The sequence below is a fragment of the Amphiura filiformis genome, unplaced genomic scaffold (genome assembly GCF_039555335.1).
Source record: "Amphiura filiformis unplaced genomic scaffold, Afil_fr2py scaffold_233, whole genome shotgun sequence".
Taxonomy (NCBI): Eukaryota; Metazoa; Echinodermata; class Ophiuroidea; order Amphilepidida; family Amphiuridae; genus Amphiura; species Amphiura filiformis.
Window position 1 is genome coordinate 1159 of NW_027305697.1, and position 18936 is coordinate 20094.

The 18936-nt window shown below is 36.7% G+C and overlaps 1 protein-coding gene across 1 annotated transcript in view; it reads left to right on the plus strand.

Annotated features, from left to right (window-relative positions):
• The first annotated feature begins 4433 nt into the window (after nucleotides 1-4433).
• Nucleotides 4434-18936, plus strand: part of LOC140145360 (neuronal acetylcholine receptor subunit alpha-7-like) — a 45383-nt gene continuing 30880 nt past the window's right edge. The window contains exons 1-3 of the mRNA XM_072167111.1: nucleotides 4434-4518; nucleotides 12288-12445; nucleotides 16248-16292. Of these exons, the coding sequence (XP_072023212.1) occupies nucleotides 4434-4518; nucleotides 12288-12445; nucleotides 16248-16292 (288 nt within the window). The remainder of the gene's footprint in view (nucleotides 4519-12287; nucleotides 12446-16247; nucleotides 16293-18936) is intronic.

Here is an 18936-nt window from a genome sequence, read left to right on the forward strand (position 1 = left end):
TATGCAGCAAACTGCAACTTTTAAATTGGTATTTTCCTTGGGTTTTGGGATCGCAGTGTCTTTATTTCTTGAACAATTTCAACGAGTGAGGTCTTAACTTCGCGCAAAAAGATGCAGCTACATGTATTGGCTGCTGGTACCTTATTTTTTGGCTTACTGTAATGGGCTTCGCAATCGCAAGAACACAAATCCGGCGCGGTTTGGGACACTCTTTGAAACTGAATGTGGTTTTATATACCATGTATACAGTTTTCACTGCGTGGTTTAAAATTATTTAAACTTTTCGTGAATATAGATGAGTTGACTTCTGACGTCAATGACTGGCAGTATGCGCACGCATCATCACAATTTCCATTGTTTTTGCCTGGCAGTATGCGCGCGAATCATATTTTGTTCAGGGCTCGTGTTTTTAAAACTCCCTCACAATAAGGCTATTGAACAGTGTAGTGGTTGCACGTGATTCACTCAAGCATATCGATATAACAGTCCCTTGCCTTTGTCAACTCATCCATAAAAGAGACAATCTAGAGATTGTTTAAACAACCACGACAACTCCGTCGAGTATATTTGATTGGTTTATAGTTTCAATCCATAGTTGTATAGAAACAACGCGCGTCGTCAGTGTGTGGTCCGGGTGTGGGTAGCCAACTCTGTATCTACTTCAAAGTTCCATCTAAAATATTAATATATGCAGCCGGACTAGAAGGGAACCTATTTTAAGCAACGCCGTCGCGGCGCGCAGAGTTGAGAAAGTTTGAAATAGTTCAAAGATTCTTTAATCGGTGAATTAGAGTGTACGTGGTATGTGAATAGGGTTTACTTAAACACACAAATAACCAGACAGAACAATAGCATTTGATATCTTTTCAACTATGTGGGAAACGACAATGGAGTTGCCCACGCAGATGAAAAGAATTCCATTTGGTATTTACTTCCCTGCAAAGGAGGCATTTATTTACGCGTTCGCACACTTCCTTCAAATGCAAAGTAAAAGTGCAACGCGTACAAAATCATCAAAACGTACACGTTCAATGATTTGATATAAAAAAAAAAGCCGTTCAAGGAATTCCTTCGCAGGTAGGGCTCTATCCGCCTTTGTGCTGTTATCTTGGATCACGAACTTGTTCCTGAAGTCTCTTCTCGCAAACGGAAGCATAACTGTACCAAGAACATGCCAGTATTGGTCCTGGTTCATGTGTCCTTCTAGCATGTAGAGGTGTGATTTCGAACTACTGTGAAATGCTCTTTATACTGTGATTCCACCACCATCTCCCTGGACTCTAGGCAGGATACAATCCTCAAGTAGGGCTTGACCAACCTGTCTTCAGACCTTGAATCGGTCACCTTGTCTGTAGAGGAGGAACCGGGGCTCGTCAGTGAAGATCACATTACGCCAGTGGCCTACTGTAAAGTTCATATGTCTCTGTGATCAAAGTAAGCGCGAATGCCGATGTCTTTTCAGAAGTATTGGCTTTCTTATTGGTCGTCTTGTGCAAAAACCTGCACTACCCAGTCTATTTTTCGCAAGTTTCCTGGTAACAGGCGCGCTTATGGACCTCAGCCATTCTGTTTGGAGCCGAGATCCAGGCTTCGTGCGGCCATTGCGGCAAAGTCTCATGAGAGATCGGTCTTCCCTGGCGGTTGTCTTTCGGGGCCGACCTGGCCTTGGTCTAGGTGTAGTAGTTCCGGTCTCTCGACGTCTCTAGAAACTGCACCTTATGTAATTCCTAAAGCGACACCAATATCCTTCTGTTTGTAGCCGTGATTACGTAAGTCAATGACGCGGGCGAATAAGTCTGCGCTCAACTTGCTCCCCATGATCAGAAATATCATATACAACAGACAGATGCAACAAAGTAAAACTGCTTTCTTCACACCGTCATGCAAAAGCCAATGTAACCTTATGAATCATATCGCTAAAATAACTGTGAAAAGGATGCCCGATGGTCCATTGGCCAGGGATAAGAAGCCATTGTCCTACATTACGTATTGTGTGATATGGAATGGTACCTAAGACCTTGCCAGATACCCGTGATTCATTTTGCATGGCTAACGGGTCATTGATGGTAAGAAATCTGCACTTAAAAACATAACTATGCAAAAAATAAAAAATATTCCAAACTTTTGTCCAAGACTGTATATTACCGTCATGGACTTTGTTGAATATTAATTAAAAAGCAAAAGTTGTCTTTTCAACAATAAATCCTGTTAGCACTTTGCTGATTCGTCGAAATTGAAATGGATGAAAATCAATCAGCCGTGTGCAGCTACAAAAATGGGTGGTTGTATTCAAATGAGTATAACTTTAGTTTGCTGTGAGCAATTGCAACAATTCTTTTTATTATGTAGACGTGTAGAAGTTGCTCTTTCCAGTGGTATTTTTATTTTTAGCAGATTCCTTGCAGATCTTGAGTTACAGCCCCTCAAACACGAGTTTGACTCAGCAAGACCAAAGATCAGCTCAATCCTTTACCCAACATTCCCCAATCAAGCAATTGCAATTCTGTAATTGCCAGAATAGCATCCTTCTTGTCATAATTGAAATCTTGAAATTTCTCCATGTGTCCACCATGTTCCATTATTGTGTAATGTGACAATTGCTAGAATAGCTTCCTCTTGTTCTATTATAACAATTTGGACATCAACCCAGTTTAAAAATGTTATAATTTATGACGAGTGCAATTGTGACAATTATGGAAATTCAGAAATATAACAACTATGGCAATTCTAGGTTCCATGGAAATTCTCTATGGTGTGTACAATTGTGACAAATCTGAATTAACAAATCTCTACAGTGAGTGTAATTGTGAGGGTCTCCAAATAGTGAGGCTATAATTGGTCCTCCCTTTTCATGGTTTTCGTGTAGAATTCCAGCGTAAGGCCAAAGAAAAAGTTCGTGATAGAACAGGGGATTAGGAGCAGACATTTGGAACTATATTTTCGTAAGGCCTATAAATTGGGGTTGCATTCTTGCTAAAAAAATAGCAAAAAAAGAAAGAAAAGCATAGCACACAGCTTTTTAGCCAAAACGTCCTAACGTCCTAAACGGCCTAATTTGGCACAGCAAAATAATCTACGGGTGATAATGCGGTGTGAGTGGTGAATCTCTACTTGTTTTGCACATTGTTTCTATGTTTAATCTGTGGTTGGTTGTAATATTGACTCTAATAATACATGTACTTGACTCACAATAATCTTCCCATTGTAGAATTGCAACAATTGTCTCAATTACACTTTATGCGCATCCTTGTTATATTGCAGAAATGCAATTGCCACAATTGCTCTAGCTAGAGTGGATCTTCCCATAGTAGAATTGCCATAGTCGCAGCAAATGCCATAACTGCCACTTGGAAAGTTGCCATAATTACAACAATTGCTTTTTTATGCTCAGCCTTGTTATATTGCAAAATTGCCATAATTGCCACAATTGCATGCAGTACACACACTTGGTGTATTGGAAACACAATCGGAATCGCTGTAGTGGATCCTCTCATTGTAGAATTGCCATATTGCCAGAATTACATTTACCGCAAAGCCTTGGTACATTGCAGCATTGTCATAATTGCCACAATTGCATTTACTCAAATGAATCTTAACATTCTAGAATTGCCACAATTGTCGCAATTGCACTTTACGCGCAACCTTGTTATGTTGCAGAAATGCCATAATTACATGTTACATTTACAGGCATTTATGGCGCCATTCACAAGATACCATGGCGCTTACAAAAATATACACAAAAAGTCAAATAACAAGAGAACATATAGAATTGCAGATGCATACGTAGTGGTAATAAAATGAAAGTAAATTTTTTTCCGGTAAGCGAAAATAAACAAGTAGTGTTGAAGTTTAATTTAATTTACTTTTAACAAGAGAACAGTTCAAGAAAATAAATGAGTCTTTAGCATAGACTTGAACGCGGATGTGGTCGCAGCAGATTTTATGTCCACGGGTAGTGAATTCCAAGCCGTAGTGGCTGCAATGTGAAATCTGTTTTCGCCAGTCATTCTGTGGCTGCGTCTTGGAATAGCAAGCCGGTTAATGTCAGAAGACGATCGCAAAGTACGAGGAGGAACATAAACGGTAAAGTAGTCTGAGATGTAGTTGGGACTCAGTTGTTTCATGGACTTATAGACGTGCAGAAGGATTTTAAACAGTACTCGTTGGCGAACTGGAAGCCAGTGCAAGGTCTCTAGGAGATTGGATGCGTTAGTTCTACGACCAACTGCAACAACCAGTCTCGCAGCATTATTCTGTAGGCGTTGCAGTCTTGTAAGGTCTTCGAATAATGAAGTAAAGAGTCCGTTGCAATAGTCTAGACGAGATGAAATGAGCGCAAGAACTGCAAGGTGGCAAGTGTCCTGGTCGATGAATTGACGAATACGTCAGAGATTTCGTAATTGGAAATTGATGGATCTGCGAAGGAAGTTGACATGGCTGGAAAGGGTCATTGTGGGATTGAACATGACGCCGAGGTTTCGAACAGTCTCAGATGGCTTGATCTTGGCTGTGCCAATGGTGAGTTCAATTACCACAATTGCACTAGCTAGAGTGGATCTTGCACACCTTTGGCATATTGGAAGCACAATCCCATTGTAGAATTGCCATAATTGCCACAATTACATTTACCGCACAGCCTTGGTAATTGCAGAATTGTCATAATTGTCACAATTGCATTCGCTGAAATGAAATCCTATAGACCTTTTCAAATTGAAGTTCTCCGAAGTTCGTTATGGATGACCCCGTATTCAGAGGAAATATTGCAATTACATACTTTATTGCCTTTTAACAATAACCAATGACACTAGCACATGCACTTCAGGGCCACGGATTCCTGAAAAGTGTAAACCCAAAGTGCATGATATGCTTGGATTATGGTTGTTCAATGGCTACACAGAACAATAGGCAAAGTGTCGACAAAATCAATCTCGAGACCTGTAGTGCACACGCAATGTCCAAAGGACCTTGAAAATTCAGGAAAAACGCCAAGTTCTTATTCCCACAAAAATTGCAGCTCAGTCGGACATTGGGAAGTGGGTCAAAATCCCGGGAAAATTTGTGTGGAACAAAATCGTTCCAATTTGACAGTCATTGTTACGTTTTGTACTGACGTCTATGGGGCAGCAATGGCTATAGAGGCGAATGTCAGGTTATTATTTCCCAGTCTTGCAGGCAGAGGTGGGAATCGATCACGGTACCTCCCGGTTAAAAAGCACTGTGCAAGACCACCAAGCCAACTAATTATCTGTTGTGAGATGCGTGACATTAATCTTTGATATTGCTTAATGGAACAAATTTATTTATTTGTTTATTTATGTAAATAATTTGATATTTTGAAAGGGGGTATTTGAGCAATTTGAAATTTTGACCCTCGTATAATCCTATGGGCTCATTTTGAACCCCCACCCCTCCCAAATTGCAAAACGCACAACACCTGTGAGTTTGCATCATACATAATGATCAGTTCGTCCATGTCATCATCATAAAAAAAATCTATTTATACCTGACGCCGGCAACTAGTATGACATCTTTCCTGCTCAAGCAAAATAACGCTTGCAAATATATCATAGTTTACTAATCTAATCCTGTAATAAAGAACAGGTGATCATTGTTTACATGGTTTGTTATGGTTGGGATTAGTGTCCGATCTCTGTTAATGAAGCATATTGATATTCAGGAAGAATCGATCAGGGCGCTAGCTTTATTGTCCTATGAGATGTAGTGCGAACTGATCAAGCTGATTGTTCATTTAGTATCATACTGTATTAGGGAAAGATAAACACTATTCAAAATATCAATAGACAAGAAGAAAGGGATTTAGAGATTTGTAATTGAGTAGTTTAGATGAATAGGCATGATTTAACAGAAGGTTCTTTCCCAAACCCACTCGTAATGGTGAAAGACACGGTCAAGCGTTGGGTATGGCTCGTGCAAAAGATTGATATTGCGAAGACCACACGAAGACCAAATCAAATGTGCCGCAGACAACAAACATTTGCATTTTTCTTTCTTTTACTGTCAAATTGTGAAGTGCCAAATAGTGGAAGTGTTAGTTCAATACCTTTAGAACATATTTCTCTAGCTCTGTGATGACTCATGTTGATTTTGGCTAAATACGCTGTATTTTCACTCAAAATGGTACATGAGTCCACTTAATTCGTTGTGCACCAATTTGACCCCCTAGCTGACTGAATAAATACTGCGGTTTTCCGATCTTTTCCGATCTTGATTTGAAAAGGTCTATTGTAAAATTGCCATAATTGCCGCAATTGCACATTATTATATTGCGCCTTGTTATATTGCAGAAATGCCATAATTGCCATAATTGCCATAATTGCACTACTTAGAGTGGACCTTCCCATAGTAGAATATGCATAATTGCATTATAAATTGCAATGGAAAATTGTCTTGCAATTTAATGTAAATTAGTGTTCTATTTCTTATTTACTTTACTTTGCCGCAATCGCACCCATTGTGGAGTCATGTTATCTTCTAGAATTGCCATAATTGCCACAATTGCACCTAGCCGGTACACTTGGTACATTGCAAAATTGCCATAATCGCCACAACTGAACTCGCTTCAGTTGCGTGCAGCATTCTTATAATTGCAGAATACCACACTAGCACCAGCTACAGTTGATCTTCCCATAGTAGAATTGCCATAATTGCCGCAATTTCATGCAGTGCACACCCTTTGTATATCGAAAAATTGCCACTTCATGGGCATCCTTGTTATATAATTATTGCAGAATTGCCATATTTGCCACTATTGCACCAGCTACAGTGGATCTTCTCATAGTAGAATTGCCCTAATTACCGTAATTGCACACAGTGCACACTCTTGGTATATTTAAAAGTTGACATAATTGTCACAATTGCAAGAGAAGTGTTTAGATTAAGATTTTTTTCTAAGTGTGTGAAATTGTTTTTGGGAATGTCACATGGCCGCTATTGATGGTGTAGGCTTTGGCTTGCGTGCACACAAGCTCTGAAATGTATGTCCTCCAGTATTACCATACAGTTGACGCCTCTTATTTGAAACTCCGATGTAAAATTGTGTTGACATACATCCTTACCAGACCGGGATAGGGTGAACGATCAGACTTCGGAAGTGGTGAAGCACACCGATATTCATTTTCTGCTATTACAAGAAAATGTCAGTGAATTAAAACAGATATTTATACACTTTCATATTTAGCCAAATATCCGGTCAAAGTCACATGTTTATGATTATACAATAGGCTACGTACTTTTTATTTGTATCTATAGGCCATTTCACAAATTCACTAACCAATCAGCTGTCGTAATTTCGATGTGGATGTATAACGTTTTATTTATTGACGAAGGAGCATAAATCCGCGAGGACCGAGACTACCATTAGTAACTGAAGTCTGCACAAAAAAAGTAACTCAGCTGTTATAAATACGCATATAGCTTCAGAACTAATAATTGTTTCCACAATATTTTAACATAGAAAGAAGGACGATTTATTTACGCGCATTTTGATACCCCATTTGTCTAATATCGTTCAATATTAACATCACAGCAGTGTTTTCAAAGAAAATTACCCGAATTTAAAAGTTGCAGCTATTTGTATTGATTTGAAGTCAGCGCGAAGATAAATGGAGGTTGTTACGTGCCACAATGCTTGCGTAAAAACCATTGATCGCTGTAAACTGCAACTTTTAAATTCGGGTATTTTTCTTTAAAAGCACTACTGTGTTGTTAATATTGAGCGACATTTGACAAAATACGCGTAAATAAATCGTTCTTCTTTCTATATAAAAATATTGTGGAAACAATTATTAGTTCTGAAGCTATACGCGTATTTATAACAGCTGAGTTTCTTTTTGTGCAGACTTTTATTATTTCTGAAGCTATAAGCGTATTTATAACAGCTGAGTTTCTTTTTGTGCAGACTTTTAAATTCGGGTATTTTTCTTTAAAAGCACTATGTGTTGTTAATATTGAGCGACATTTGACAAAATTAAATAAATCGTTCTTCTTTCTATATAAAAATATTGTGGAAACAATTATTAGTTCTGAAGCTATAAGCGTATTTATAACAGCTGAGTTTCTTTTTGTGCAGACTTTATATTGAAAGTAGTAATGCACATAGTTTTGCACTTTTCGGCCTTGATCTTGATGAAACACTGCAGCCAGACCAATTTATTTCAATGGCCCAGGCTCGGGGCCCATGACCGCAGCTGTTGTCGTAAACTTGTGGCCAACTGAGCATGATATTGAAAATAATTATCAAATAGGGCAGCAAGTAAGAAATTGTGAGCTTTGAACATGAATATGGCGTATGCTCTAAATCAATATTGGTGACATAATCTGATTGCATGTTTCTGAAGTTTAAAATTCGTTTCAAAAAACAATCATTATCGTTTCATTGAAAGTAATTGTTGATGGCAATAAGATTTTCAATTGTGTTTTAGTTAATATGTTATGTTTAGCACCATACTGTTTAATGACATTCACTTCAACGTAAAGTATTAAGTGGAAAAATAGAAACGTAATTAACAAACCGCACACGATTGGATACGATCTACCATGTTTATAACTTGCCTGTGTAAAATTTGATAATCCTACCTGGGACAATATTGCACTGTATAATGTCATTGAACTTCCTACTAGTACTAACTGTCATTGCGTAAAAATTCGAGAAAATTACATCATGCCTCTGTGATATCGACAAAGCTAGAACAAGCGAGGAGGATCTGGGCTTAAAGATGGTATGGGACTATGGAACTATGGCCATATTCGGATTGCCATGTGTGTTACGATTCCCAACGAAATATTTTTGGTGCACTGTTTTTAATATGATGTCCACGAAGCTCCGTATTAAGGTTGAAAACCTTATTATTTGCGACGGCGAAACTGGTGAAAAATTATGTTTATTTATATAATTCCCGTCGATCATGCCACTGTTTTTTCCATGTTATATTTCCTTTACCGGGAGGATGGCAATGTATTTCTCGCATTTACGGCCCCAGCTACTATGGGCTATTTGCGGGGAGGAGATAAGTTAATGTGACTGCTTATGAGTTCGAACGTCAACCAGCCTAAATCATGAAGCTCCCGTGTCCGAGTGGTTAAGGCACAGGTCCCGTAAATTTGATGTCCTGGGTTCGATTGCCAGGCGGGATCGCGTTTTTCACTTGGCTCCTTTATTATTTGCTACGGCGAACCTGGTGAAAAATTCTGTTTATTTATATAATTCCCGTCGATCACACAACTGTTTTTCCATGAAAAATAACAAATTATGAAAAAACCCAAATCAATTATCATAAAAATCAACAAGGATATGACATATGAAAGGCTAGAGTTTTAGTTGAATATGGAAAACTCATTGAAAATTCATGTCTGATATTTATGCGTTTTTCCGTTAAGAGAAGGGTAATGGGCAGGAACCTGGTTTGGATCCCAGAGGGAGTGTGCCTGCAAAAGACACAGCCATCAGAAAAGGAATAGCGCAGATCGAGGTATATGAGATCAAATTATGAAATCCAATATTAGAAAATGAAACCAGTGAAACAAAATTAATTACCCTCGCCTTTCTCTAATCGAGGGTAATTTTGCTAAAGTTCTTTAAGGACCCGTCGACGAAATGAAGTTGAAAAAAGTACATTTTGGTTTTCGAAATGGTATATTTTCTCTCATCATATGCTATTTTTCTTGTAATATTAGAAAATGCATTCGCACAGCATCGGCTTATAGTAAACATTCGCCCTACCTTTTTGCAAGTTTCAGCTTCGAGGGCGCACTGCCCTTTTAACACAGAATAACTGAAAACGAGGGTAGGCAGAAACTGAAACTCAATATTTGAAATGACCGAGTGTAGTAGTTCTAAAGTCCGACCAGTACAGTTTTACCCTTGGACAAGCAAGGGTATTGGGCTGTGTAAACGTTGATATGGACTTAACCTTATTTTGACTTTATTGCTTTCTAACATTTTGAATTTTGATTTTCCTGAAACATTTATGCATTTCAAATTGTAACGCTTGTAATATACAGTAAGCCAGATGTGTTCACCCTTGTATATCTTATTTAAAGACAAATAAGTCAAAATTAAAACAAGACAATACCGGTACTCATTAGCTCTGAATTAAGACCTTATTTGTTGAAATTGGATGGGAATTAAAGAAACAGTGAGCTAAAACCTAAAGAAGAAACGAAATCAAAAGTTGCACTTTTTTGTTTTTAATCAATGAAAGCACAACGCAAGTTTTAATGTGTTAATCAATGGAAGCACGGCGCTAGTCACTATGAAATCATATCACTGAAAAAAGCACTGACATCTGAAATGAACACTGAACATGCTTAAAAAATGGAGGCTGTAATAACAACTAAAATAATCACTGAAACACTCACTGAAAATTTGATCATTTCAGTGGGATTAGTGAGTTTCAGTGTGATTATTGATTTGTGATATAATACAACTTCTGTGACAGATTTTTAAATTAGATATTTTTTAATATTATTGATATTTAACAGTTCTCGAAGTAAACTTTATAAATCTAATGATATGTATTTAATGTGTAAAATAATTAATAAGTTTAGCAATATATTGTAACTACTGCTCTGAGTTTAATACTACATCAGGTGGATGATGATTGCTACGTGTGGCATGAAACTCAGAGTAGTGGTTATAATGTGCTGCTAAAAATATTAATTATTTTATGATTACACTCTACGATAAAGTATTGAACACTCTTGTTTGATGTCGATGATAACATTTTATTGGATACCTAAAGTGCTAAAGTGCATGTAACTGGGATGAAAAGCCGACCATCAATTAAAAATTGTGACCTTCCATATTCAAGATATAGATTCCCCATGACCTACATTTTTGGTGCTTTGGGGAACACATCTAAAGTCTGCACAAAAAGTAATGCAGCTGTTATAAATACGCCTATACCTTCAGAACTAATAATTGCTTTCGCAATAATCCAACATAGAAAGAATAATGATTTATTTACTCGCATTTTGATACCCCATTGTTTAATGTCGTTCAATATTAACATTTTCTTAAATCATTGGCATTGAAATAGAATGGAGAACTCAAAGAGTTATTGCCCTTCGTCTTCTTTAAGGAGAAGGAACACTATTTGTTGTTATTTTCATTTCCTCTTTACTTTAAAGATGTTTATTCTCTTACAAAAACATATAAATTTGTAGACGGGTTTCCCAAATGTCAAAATGAAATGCGCTCAAATTGAAGTGGAGTGAATTACAAAATATCCAGTAAGTTGGACATATTGGGATTGAAAAATCTGGAGTTGGGGTCGAGTGAGGTATGAAGGACTTAAAGTAATATTAGAAAGTTTGTTTGAACAGAAAAAAAAAGAGATTGAAATAACGCAAAAATCAACTTTATTTATTAAGTTAAAATCAGTTTCAAAGCTGGTGCCTTTATCGTACATTGTGTGCTCTCATTAAAAATACATGGTACCTCGTGGAAAAATAATGAAATTGGGCATCGCAGCAAAAGGACTCATAAAAATTAAACGGTAGTAGCGAGTCAATTTATTTTTCACAGAAGGTGACTATTGAGTGTGGCATTTATAGAAATGTTCAATAATGTGAAAGTTTAACTTGCTTCTTACATAAATATCGAGTCTTTGCTCTATTGACATTTTTGACTCACCCTGTATCATTAGATTTATACCTTTTACTTCGAGGACTGTTAAATTTAAAAAATATCATCAATTTTTAATCATTTGTCATAAAATGTGTATTAAATCGCGAGTTTCAAAATATCAAAATTATTTGATATCAAAAGGAATGCCTCGTATTCAAAATTCATTTCGATATGTCTGATGTGCTCTCGTGGCCCACAAAAAATTATATGAAAACGTGTGCATTGCACAAACTAATGGGAAAATACTCCAACAAATTTAAATTTGAACACAGGTAAATGTACTTTTGTTGTCGTGGTTGTCGATATTTGCCCTCTTGCCTATTATAAATCGATACTTTCAGTGCCGGGGTCAAAGAGGTACACTTTGTCATGTTTTGTTCAGCATGTCTCTAAAAGCTGTTTCATAGCAATGCAGACGCAGTCCTTTTATTCAGAGAACATTGAATTATATTGACATGTTGAATTGAATTGAATGTATTGAAACGTATATCTAAGTAGGGAAGAATAATACAGGCGGGAGATTATCATGTGAGTCAAAATAAAAAGTGTATTTAACACAATATAACTTGAATGCCATTAACAGTTTCTAGCTCAATAATTATTCATTAAACTACTTTTGCTTCTTTTTTGTTTCCTCCAGATGCCGAAAGAAATATATCTCGCTCACGTGGTGCTCATTCTTATTTAATCCAGGAACTTATTGATTACTATGGCCCGACAACAGCGAGACCTGTGTTGAATAATTCTCACACCATTACCGTGCATTTCTCTTTAACTATAACACAAGTCATTGCATTGGTGAGTTGAGTTAAATCCAAAATTCATAACATTTAAATGAATAACGAGAGCGAGTACCGGAGGGTTTAATGACAGTTGTGCTTAGTTAAGTAGAACTAATGGAAACGTAAAACTCAAGATTATCCGCTCAGTGCGCCACTGACCAGCTTCTTTTAATATATATGTATAGTCGCGCTAAAAGTCTATCGATACATGTATAATTCAGCACAATTCAGAGATGAAATTCATTTTCTCGGTCAAATATAAAGCATTAATTGTTTTCTTCAGTAATGTCAGTTAAAAACATAGTGCTCGGATATACAGGGTGTCCCAATAAAAACAGATCCCTCATTGAGCACGTTTTTCTCCTATTTTTGAAAAGGTGATCAAATGTATTTTGGTATGTAGAGAACCTTAAATCGTTATTTTGATAAACCAAAACAATAATTTCAATCGGCTCATAATTTTTGAATAAACGCCCTCTTAAAACATGTACCCGTTTTTCACACTGTCCATGGATGTGGTTTGGCCACATCAATTAAAACGAATCACAAGGTTAATGATATGTATAAATAATAGCATTAGGCTTTGGAACGCATTCACTATGAGCGAGGATCACCAGCATCCACCATCTTCGCAACCATATTACGACTGCATTCGCAAGTATACGGCGCAAAAGGAGGGTACACAATGCATTTGATGCAATGAGGACCAGGGCTGAAACCTGTATTCATCAAGAAGGCAACCAGGTAGAGGGCAAAACAGCACAGTAGACTCACTTCAGAAGAACCAAGGATATGCCAAACAGCCCTTTTCAGGCAACCCTTTATCTCCAAAAGGGAAAATGACATGTTGTAAATAAAAACTAGAGCGTACGAGGTACGTTAGGCGTATGACTTTTATGACCTCATCACGCAGCAATACTGTGCAACTTTAAATTTGACCCGACCTTTGACCTCGGATGACCTTTTCGGTTTCATACTTCCCAAGTGTCAGGGATCATTTCCCCCGACATACAGCCCAATTGGAGCAACTTTGAATTTGACCTGACCTTTGACCTCACATGACCTTTGCGGTTTCATACTCCCCAAGTGTCAGGGATCATTTTCCCCAAGTTACAGCATGATCGGAGCAACTTTAAATTTGACTTGTCCTTTGACCTCACATGACCTTTGCAGTTTCATACTCCCCATTCAGGAATCATTTTCCCCGAGTTACAACCCAATTGGAGCAACTTCAAATTTGACCTGACCTTTGACCTCAGATGACCTTTTCGGGTTCATACTTCTTAAGTGTCAGGGATCATTTTGCCGAGTGTCAGCCAGGGGGACACCCTGTACCTGTGTTAAAATGGTATCTTTCAGTGTAAGATTTTTGATTTTTACAGGCCTAATTTTGTTTTAATTTCTAACTAATATAGAAAGATATTTCCCAATTATGTAAAGCACATCGCGTGGGTCTATATAATTATTATAGTTTTGTCAGAATATCCGTTTTTATTTCTCCTTTGTTTCACATGCGACTACCAAAATGTCCAATCAGTACTTCATTTCTAATACAGGGTGTCCCAGAATGATTTATGCCAGGAAAGCTGTATTTTCTAGGTATGAAGAGCATTACTATTGGTAGTATTGTTTTAATTTCTAAAATTCACATAATATTTAGCTTTCTTAGGAATTTAAGATTTTAGAAATTGGATGCTTTTAGTAGAAGTTACAGGATATTGCGCAAAACAACCTATTTTGAAAACCTGTAAAATTACTAACCGTTCAGCACAAACTTATTTGGAACTTGTCATGCAGGTATATTTGTTGTGTCCTGCTCTTACTTCTACTTAAAAGTCGATATCTATCGATTTTCTATGATGCTACATAAGAATCCTTGTATGGAATAAAGGATTTGTTACGCTTGAGTGACCTTATACTATTGTTTCTTTGGCGGCGGTTTTAAAGAAGAATTATTGCGGTGTGTGAGTTTCATCATTTAAAATGCCGGCAAAGACAGATTTGTCATTAAAGTATGGAGAAGGTTCGTAATTAGTGTATCAGCATGTATTTATGTCCACAGTGTATTAGCAAACCCACAGCTAATGATGAGAGCGTGGCGCAATGGTTAGTACTTGCCTTTAGTGCATGAGGTCCCGGGTTCAATTCCCGGCAGTGGCGATTTGCTGGAATATTGACTTGAAAAAAAAAAGTCTGAAATTAATTGGCAACCTCTGTAGATTAAATTCAGACTTCCGCTCTCCCCATGGTTAATTTAGAATTGGGTAAATGAATCATGAAAGTACTCCGTCCTTGGCAGGGGACGTTAAGCCGTCGGTCCCGTGTACAGAGAGCCATACCTGTACATGCATTTCGTAGTCAGTTTCGAAAAGAATAGGGTGTTAACCCCTGACTGTTCCTAACCCGTCCCGGTGTTCAATAGAGGCTTTGTTGGGTCATCCAGGGTTGTCAAAACCCAAACAAATCAAACAAACAAACAAAGCTACGTAATGGAGAAGTTTAAAATCTACTGCGGGGGATCTTTGGGGAAGTTATATCCTCTGTAATAAATGACATTTTTGAGTAAATTATGCGGTCAAAATCACATAAAAAGTATGTTTTCAACCTAAATATATGAAGTCATATTGAAATGTTTCACTTAATCCCATATCAAGAATTATTCCGCGTTATAAGCTCTACATCTGTGCCAAATTTGGTAGGAATGTAGAATTTATCCAATATATTGCACAGTATGGCTGGACGATGGTGATAAAGGATCCATGTGTTATGATGCGCTGAGTAGCGTTCTGCGTGTATCATGCATTTGATACAAATTACATTCCATACGTAACGCTATACAGGGTGTCCCTAAAAGAACTGTATCTTCATAAACTCATTTGTTTGGGCATTTGAATGTCACAACTAAACATAACTAAATAACTGGCGTGGCTGAGGTAAACAAATCAGATACCATATACTTTTTTTTTTTTGACAATTGACTACACCGTTCTTGCAATAAGAATTTTACAAAAGTCCCTCATACCTTTCCATGGATTCAAATATCAATGATGACCAGTATTCGGAGTGCTAATGCCATGAGGTGTCTCTTGTCATAGATATTTGAGTCCGTGGTATGGATTGAAAATGAGGTAGTTTTCAAAAACGGAGCGGTCAATTGTCAAAAATAGCCATAAAAACAGTTGCCGACGATATAGTTCTTTCAGGCACATCCTGCATGTTGATATATCTTTAAAGTTTTAATACTAAGATTTGTTGACGTTTATATAACCCGACATTTAAATGTTATGAAAACATTTTAAGATTTAAAACAATTTTTTGTCATTGAAATTTAGGATGAAAGTAATTAATTAACACAAGTCATGGCAACTCACCCATGAAAAAGTGCACCCACGATCGCCCCCCTCCCCAGTACGACATGCTGACAAATTTCTAAAAGCGTAGTTAGAATCAAATCAATTAATGCTAAATGAAAACGCAGGCTAGGGGAGCCCGGTACCTTTCGCAAGGAGCCATGTGGTGTGGCTTTTCTAAATAAAAAAACCCTAAAACAGGATTGAAAAAAAGAAGCATAGCACATAGCTTTTTAGGCAAAAGGTCCAGAGACAAACCCCTTTTTTGGGGAGGGCTAAATACAGAAAAACCTACACATTAATACTTAACAGGTAAAATAAAAAATATGGTGCGCTTCCTGCCTTTGATTGTCGAATGCCATTGTATATGTATATTGCTTCAGAATTGGGTTCAGGTCACTGCAGATTGTTTCTTCAATCGTGTAAACATCACGTTTTGCTTAAACTATTATTTTTTACACTCTGTAGAATGAACGAGACCAGACTCTAAGGATAAGCGCTAACATGGAAATGGTAAGTACATGTTTACATGACGTAAGGCATCTTGTGGTACCAAAATTATGTACAAGAAGAGTTTGTTTCCGAAAGGCATTAAATCAAATAGCTGCCTTGTGTCACATTTTCTGGTATATTTTTTACATTTTTGAAGTTTAAAATGACATTTAACGATTGCAATGGATATGCTTGTTGTAACTCAAGCTTATTCTCTTACTATTTTCAATATCATTTTGTCCACTTCATTTCTCCAACGCCAGGTTTAAAAATGACTGCGATTGGATTTAATGCCTTTTGGAACAATTTTTGTTCTTTTATATTTATTGTTTTCTTCTTCGCACGTGGGAGGTTAAAGATATTTGCAATTACTTTTTTTTTTAAAGATAATCAAAAAATTGTTAGACCTATTCTTCTGCTCCAATGTTATTAGATTGGCAAGGCTCTGTTATTATCAGAATGTTCTTCTTGCCAAAACCAAATATATTTTACTGACCTGACAGTTTCGGCCCATTTTCTCAGTCACGTATACGATCCACTTCTGGACGCTAGTGCGCCCTCTGTTGGTGACCAATCAACCAGAAGGAAGGATCAAGTACCATCACTCCGATGATGGCCTTCGACCAATGGCCGAAACTATCAGGTCAGTAAAATATATTTGTTTTTGGCAAGAAGAACATTCTGTTAATTGTATCAAACAAACCTAATGAATTTTTACTGCTACTCTTAGGAATAAAATTTCCACAAAGCAGCCTTTGGACTTAAATGCCTTTTGGAACCAAATTCTTCATGAACAATAAGGCATTAAAATATTTAAGGTATTTTTGAAATGAAATAATTTTGCAAAAGTTGAGGAAAGTAGCATTATTGATAAAGTTGAACCCTCATTTAGAAATACATGTAGCTAAGAGAAATTAAAAATTCATGTAAGATGTCTTATTGTGTCTTAATACACAGCGTTTGGTTTAAGTTTCAGTTTAAGGGGGCACTACACCCCTGCTCAATTTTGTGCCTATTTTTGCATTTTTCTCAAAAATTATAGCATATTGGGGACAAGTAAGGTATGTATATTATAGGGCAAGGACTACTATTACTGCACTGGAAAAAAAATTTCAGCACAGACAACAGTTGTGGAGTTATAATCAAAAATGAGGGAAAACCAATATTTGATCAATAAATCAATAACTACTTGCTTCGAGTTGCTGAATTTTCAGTCCCTGCCCCTATAATATACATATCTTACTGTCACTAATGTGCTATAATTTTGAGAAAAATGCACAAAACCACAAAAACACAAAATTGGCCAGGGTGTAACCAGTTTAAGTTAATAGGTTAAACCAGTAATAAGTTTAACCAGTATACATAAATCGTATCCTAAACAGAGGTAACATGCAATTTGCATTCGGTTGTGGTTCATGCTTTATGCGCGATTTCTGTAAAATCTACAGCAGAAAAAATTACGATGTCTGTTATCTAAGTATACCACTGATTGCTTTCTTAGTTACTTAAACTCACCTTGGCGTACTCTAGCATCAATATCATGATCTGAATCTATAAAAGGATCTCGATTTGGTCAACCAACGCTATAGGAACCTGACGCAGCTGATTGTTACATTTTATAATGCATTCCGCATCGCAACTTTAAATCAAGTTATCGGGTTTTTCAATATTCACACCACGGAAAAGAAATTTCACTTCATTAGCTGGTTTAATTTTTAAAAGATAAATTCCCTTATCATTCGTTTTGTTGCAATGCATAGCACGTACGTGTTTTAACTCATATTTGTTTGATTTTTTTTGCAATGATGTTATTCAGATTTAGGCTGCACAAAGTCACTAAATATCATAAAAAAAAAAAAAAAAATGTTATGAGAAATTCGTGATAAAACTTTTGAGAAGTATAATGGCACTAGTTATTGCAAATTGCTGAATATTTTGTTTTTAAATGCGAGGACCATCCCCACAGCGTACACTCGTGATATTCAGCTGCCAGACATAATGGTTTATTTCGAAGGTTCAGAGCTAAAAAAACCCTTAAGTCACTTCTTTTGCCATTTTGAGATGTTGGTACTTCAAACTCTGAGTTGAGGCTGTTATGAGTCGTACCTGACTCAAGGCCAAAATCACCTTTTACTCCCCGACTTAAACATCGATTATTTGCTTTCTTGTAGCTTGCTTTACTTTCAAGTCATAATGTTTGGCAAATGCTAAAAAATCAGGCTTCTTCAACTCATCAAACTTCTCCCAATTTATAGTTTCAAGAAAGTCTTCTGCTTTGAACTCTGCCATACTGTACTTTCACTTTTAGACTTAGTAAATTAAGGTGGTTATGGAGGCATTATAAAAGTGCTCTAAACATGTTTTAAACAAATTAATTGAGTAGAGCAAAGTACACTGATCAATATGCCTTTTGTTTGGAGTCAATCGGACATTCGGTTTTCAAAATATATCAATTTATATTTTCTTTGTATCTTATTGTTTTTATCAATAATCAATAAAGTTAATGAGCTAAAATGACTGTAGCAGCTCATTAACATATAATTTTTGCCAATATTTTGCTAAAAATCCATGCATAAATGTTCAGGGTACTTTATTTTGCCCTGAAACTTGGTCAAAGTGTTTCTAATATGTTCTAATGTATTATATGGTGAAGCCGCCCCCTAAT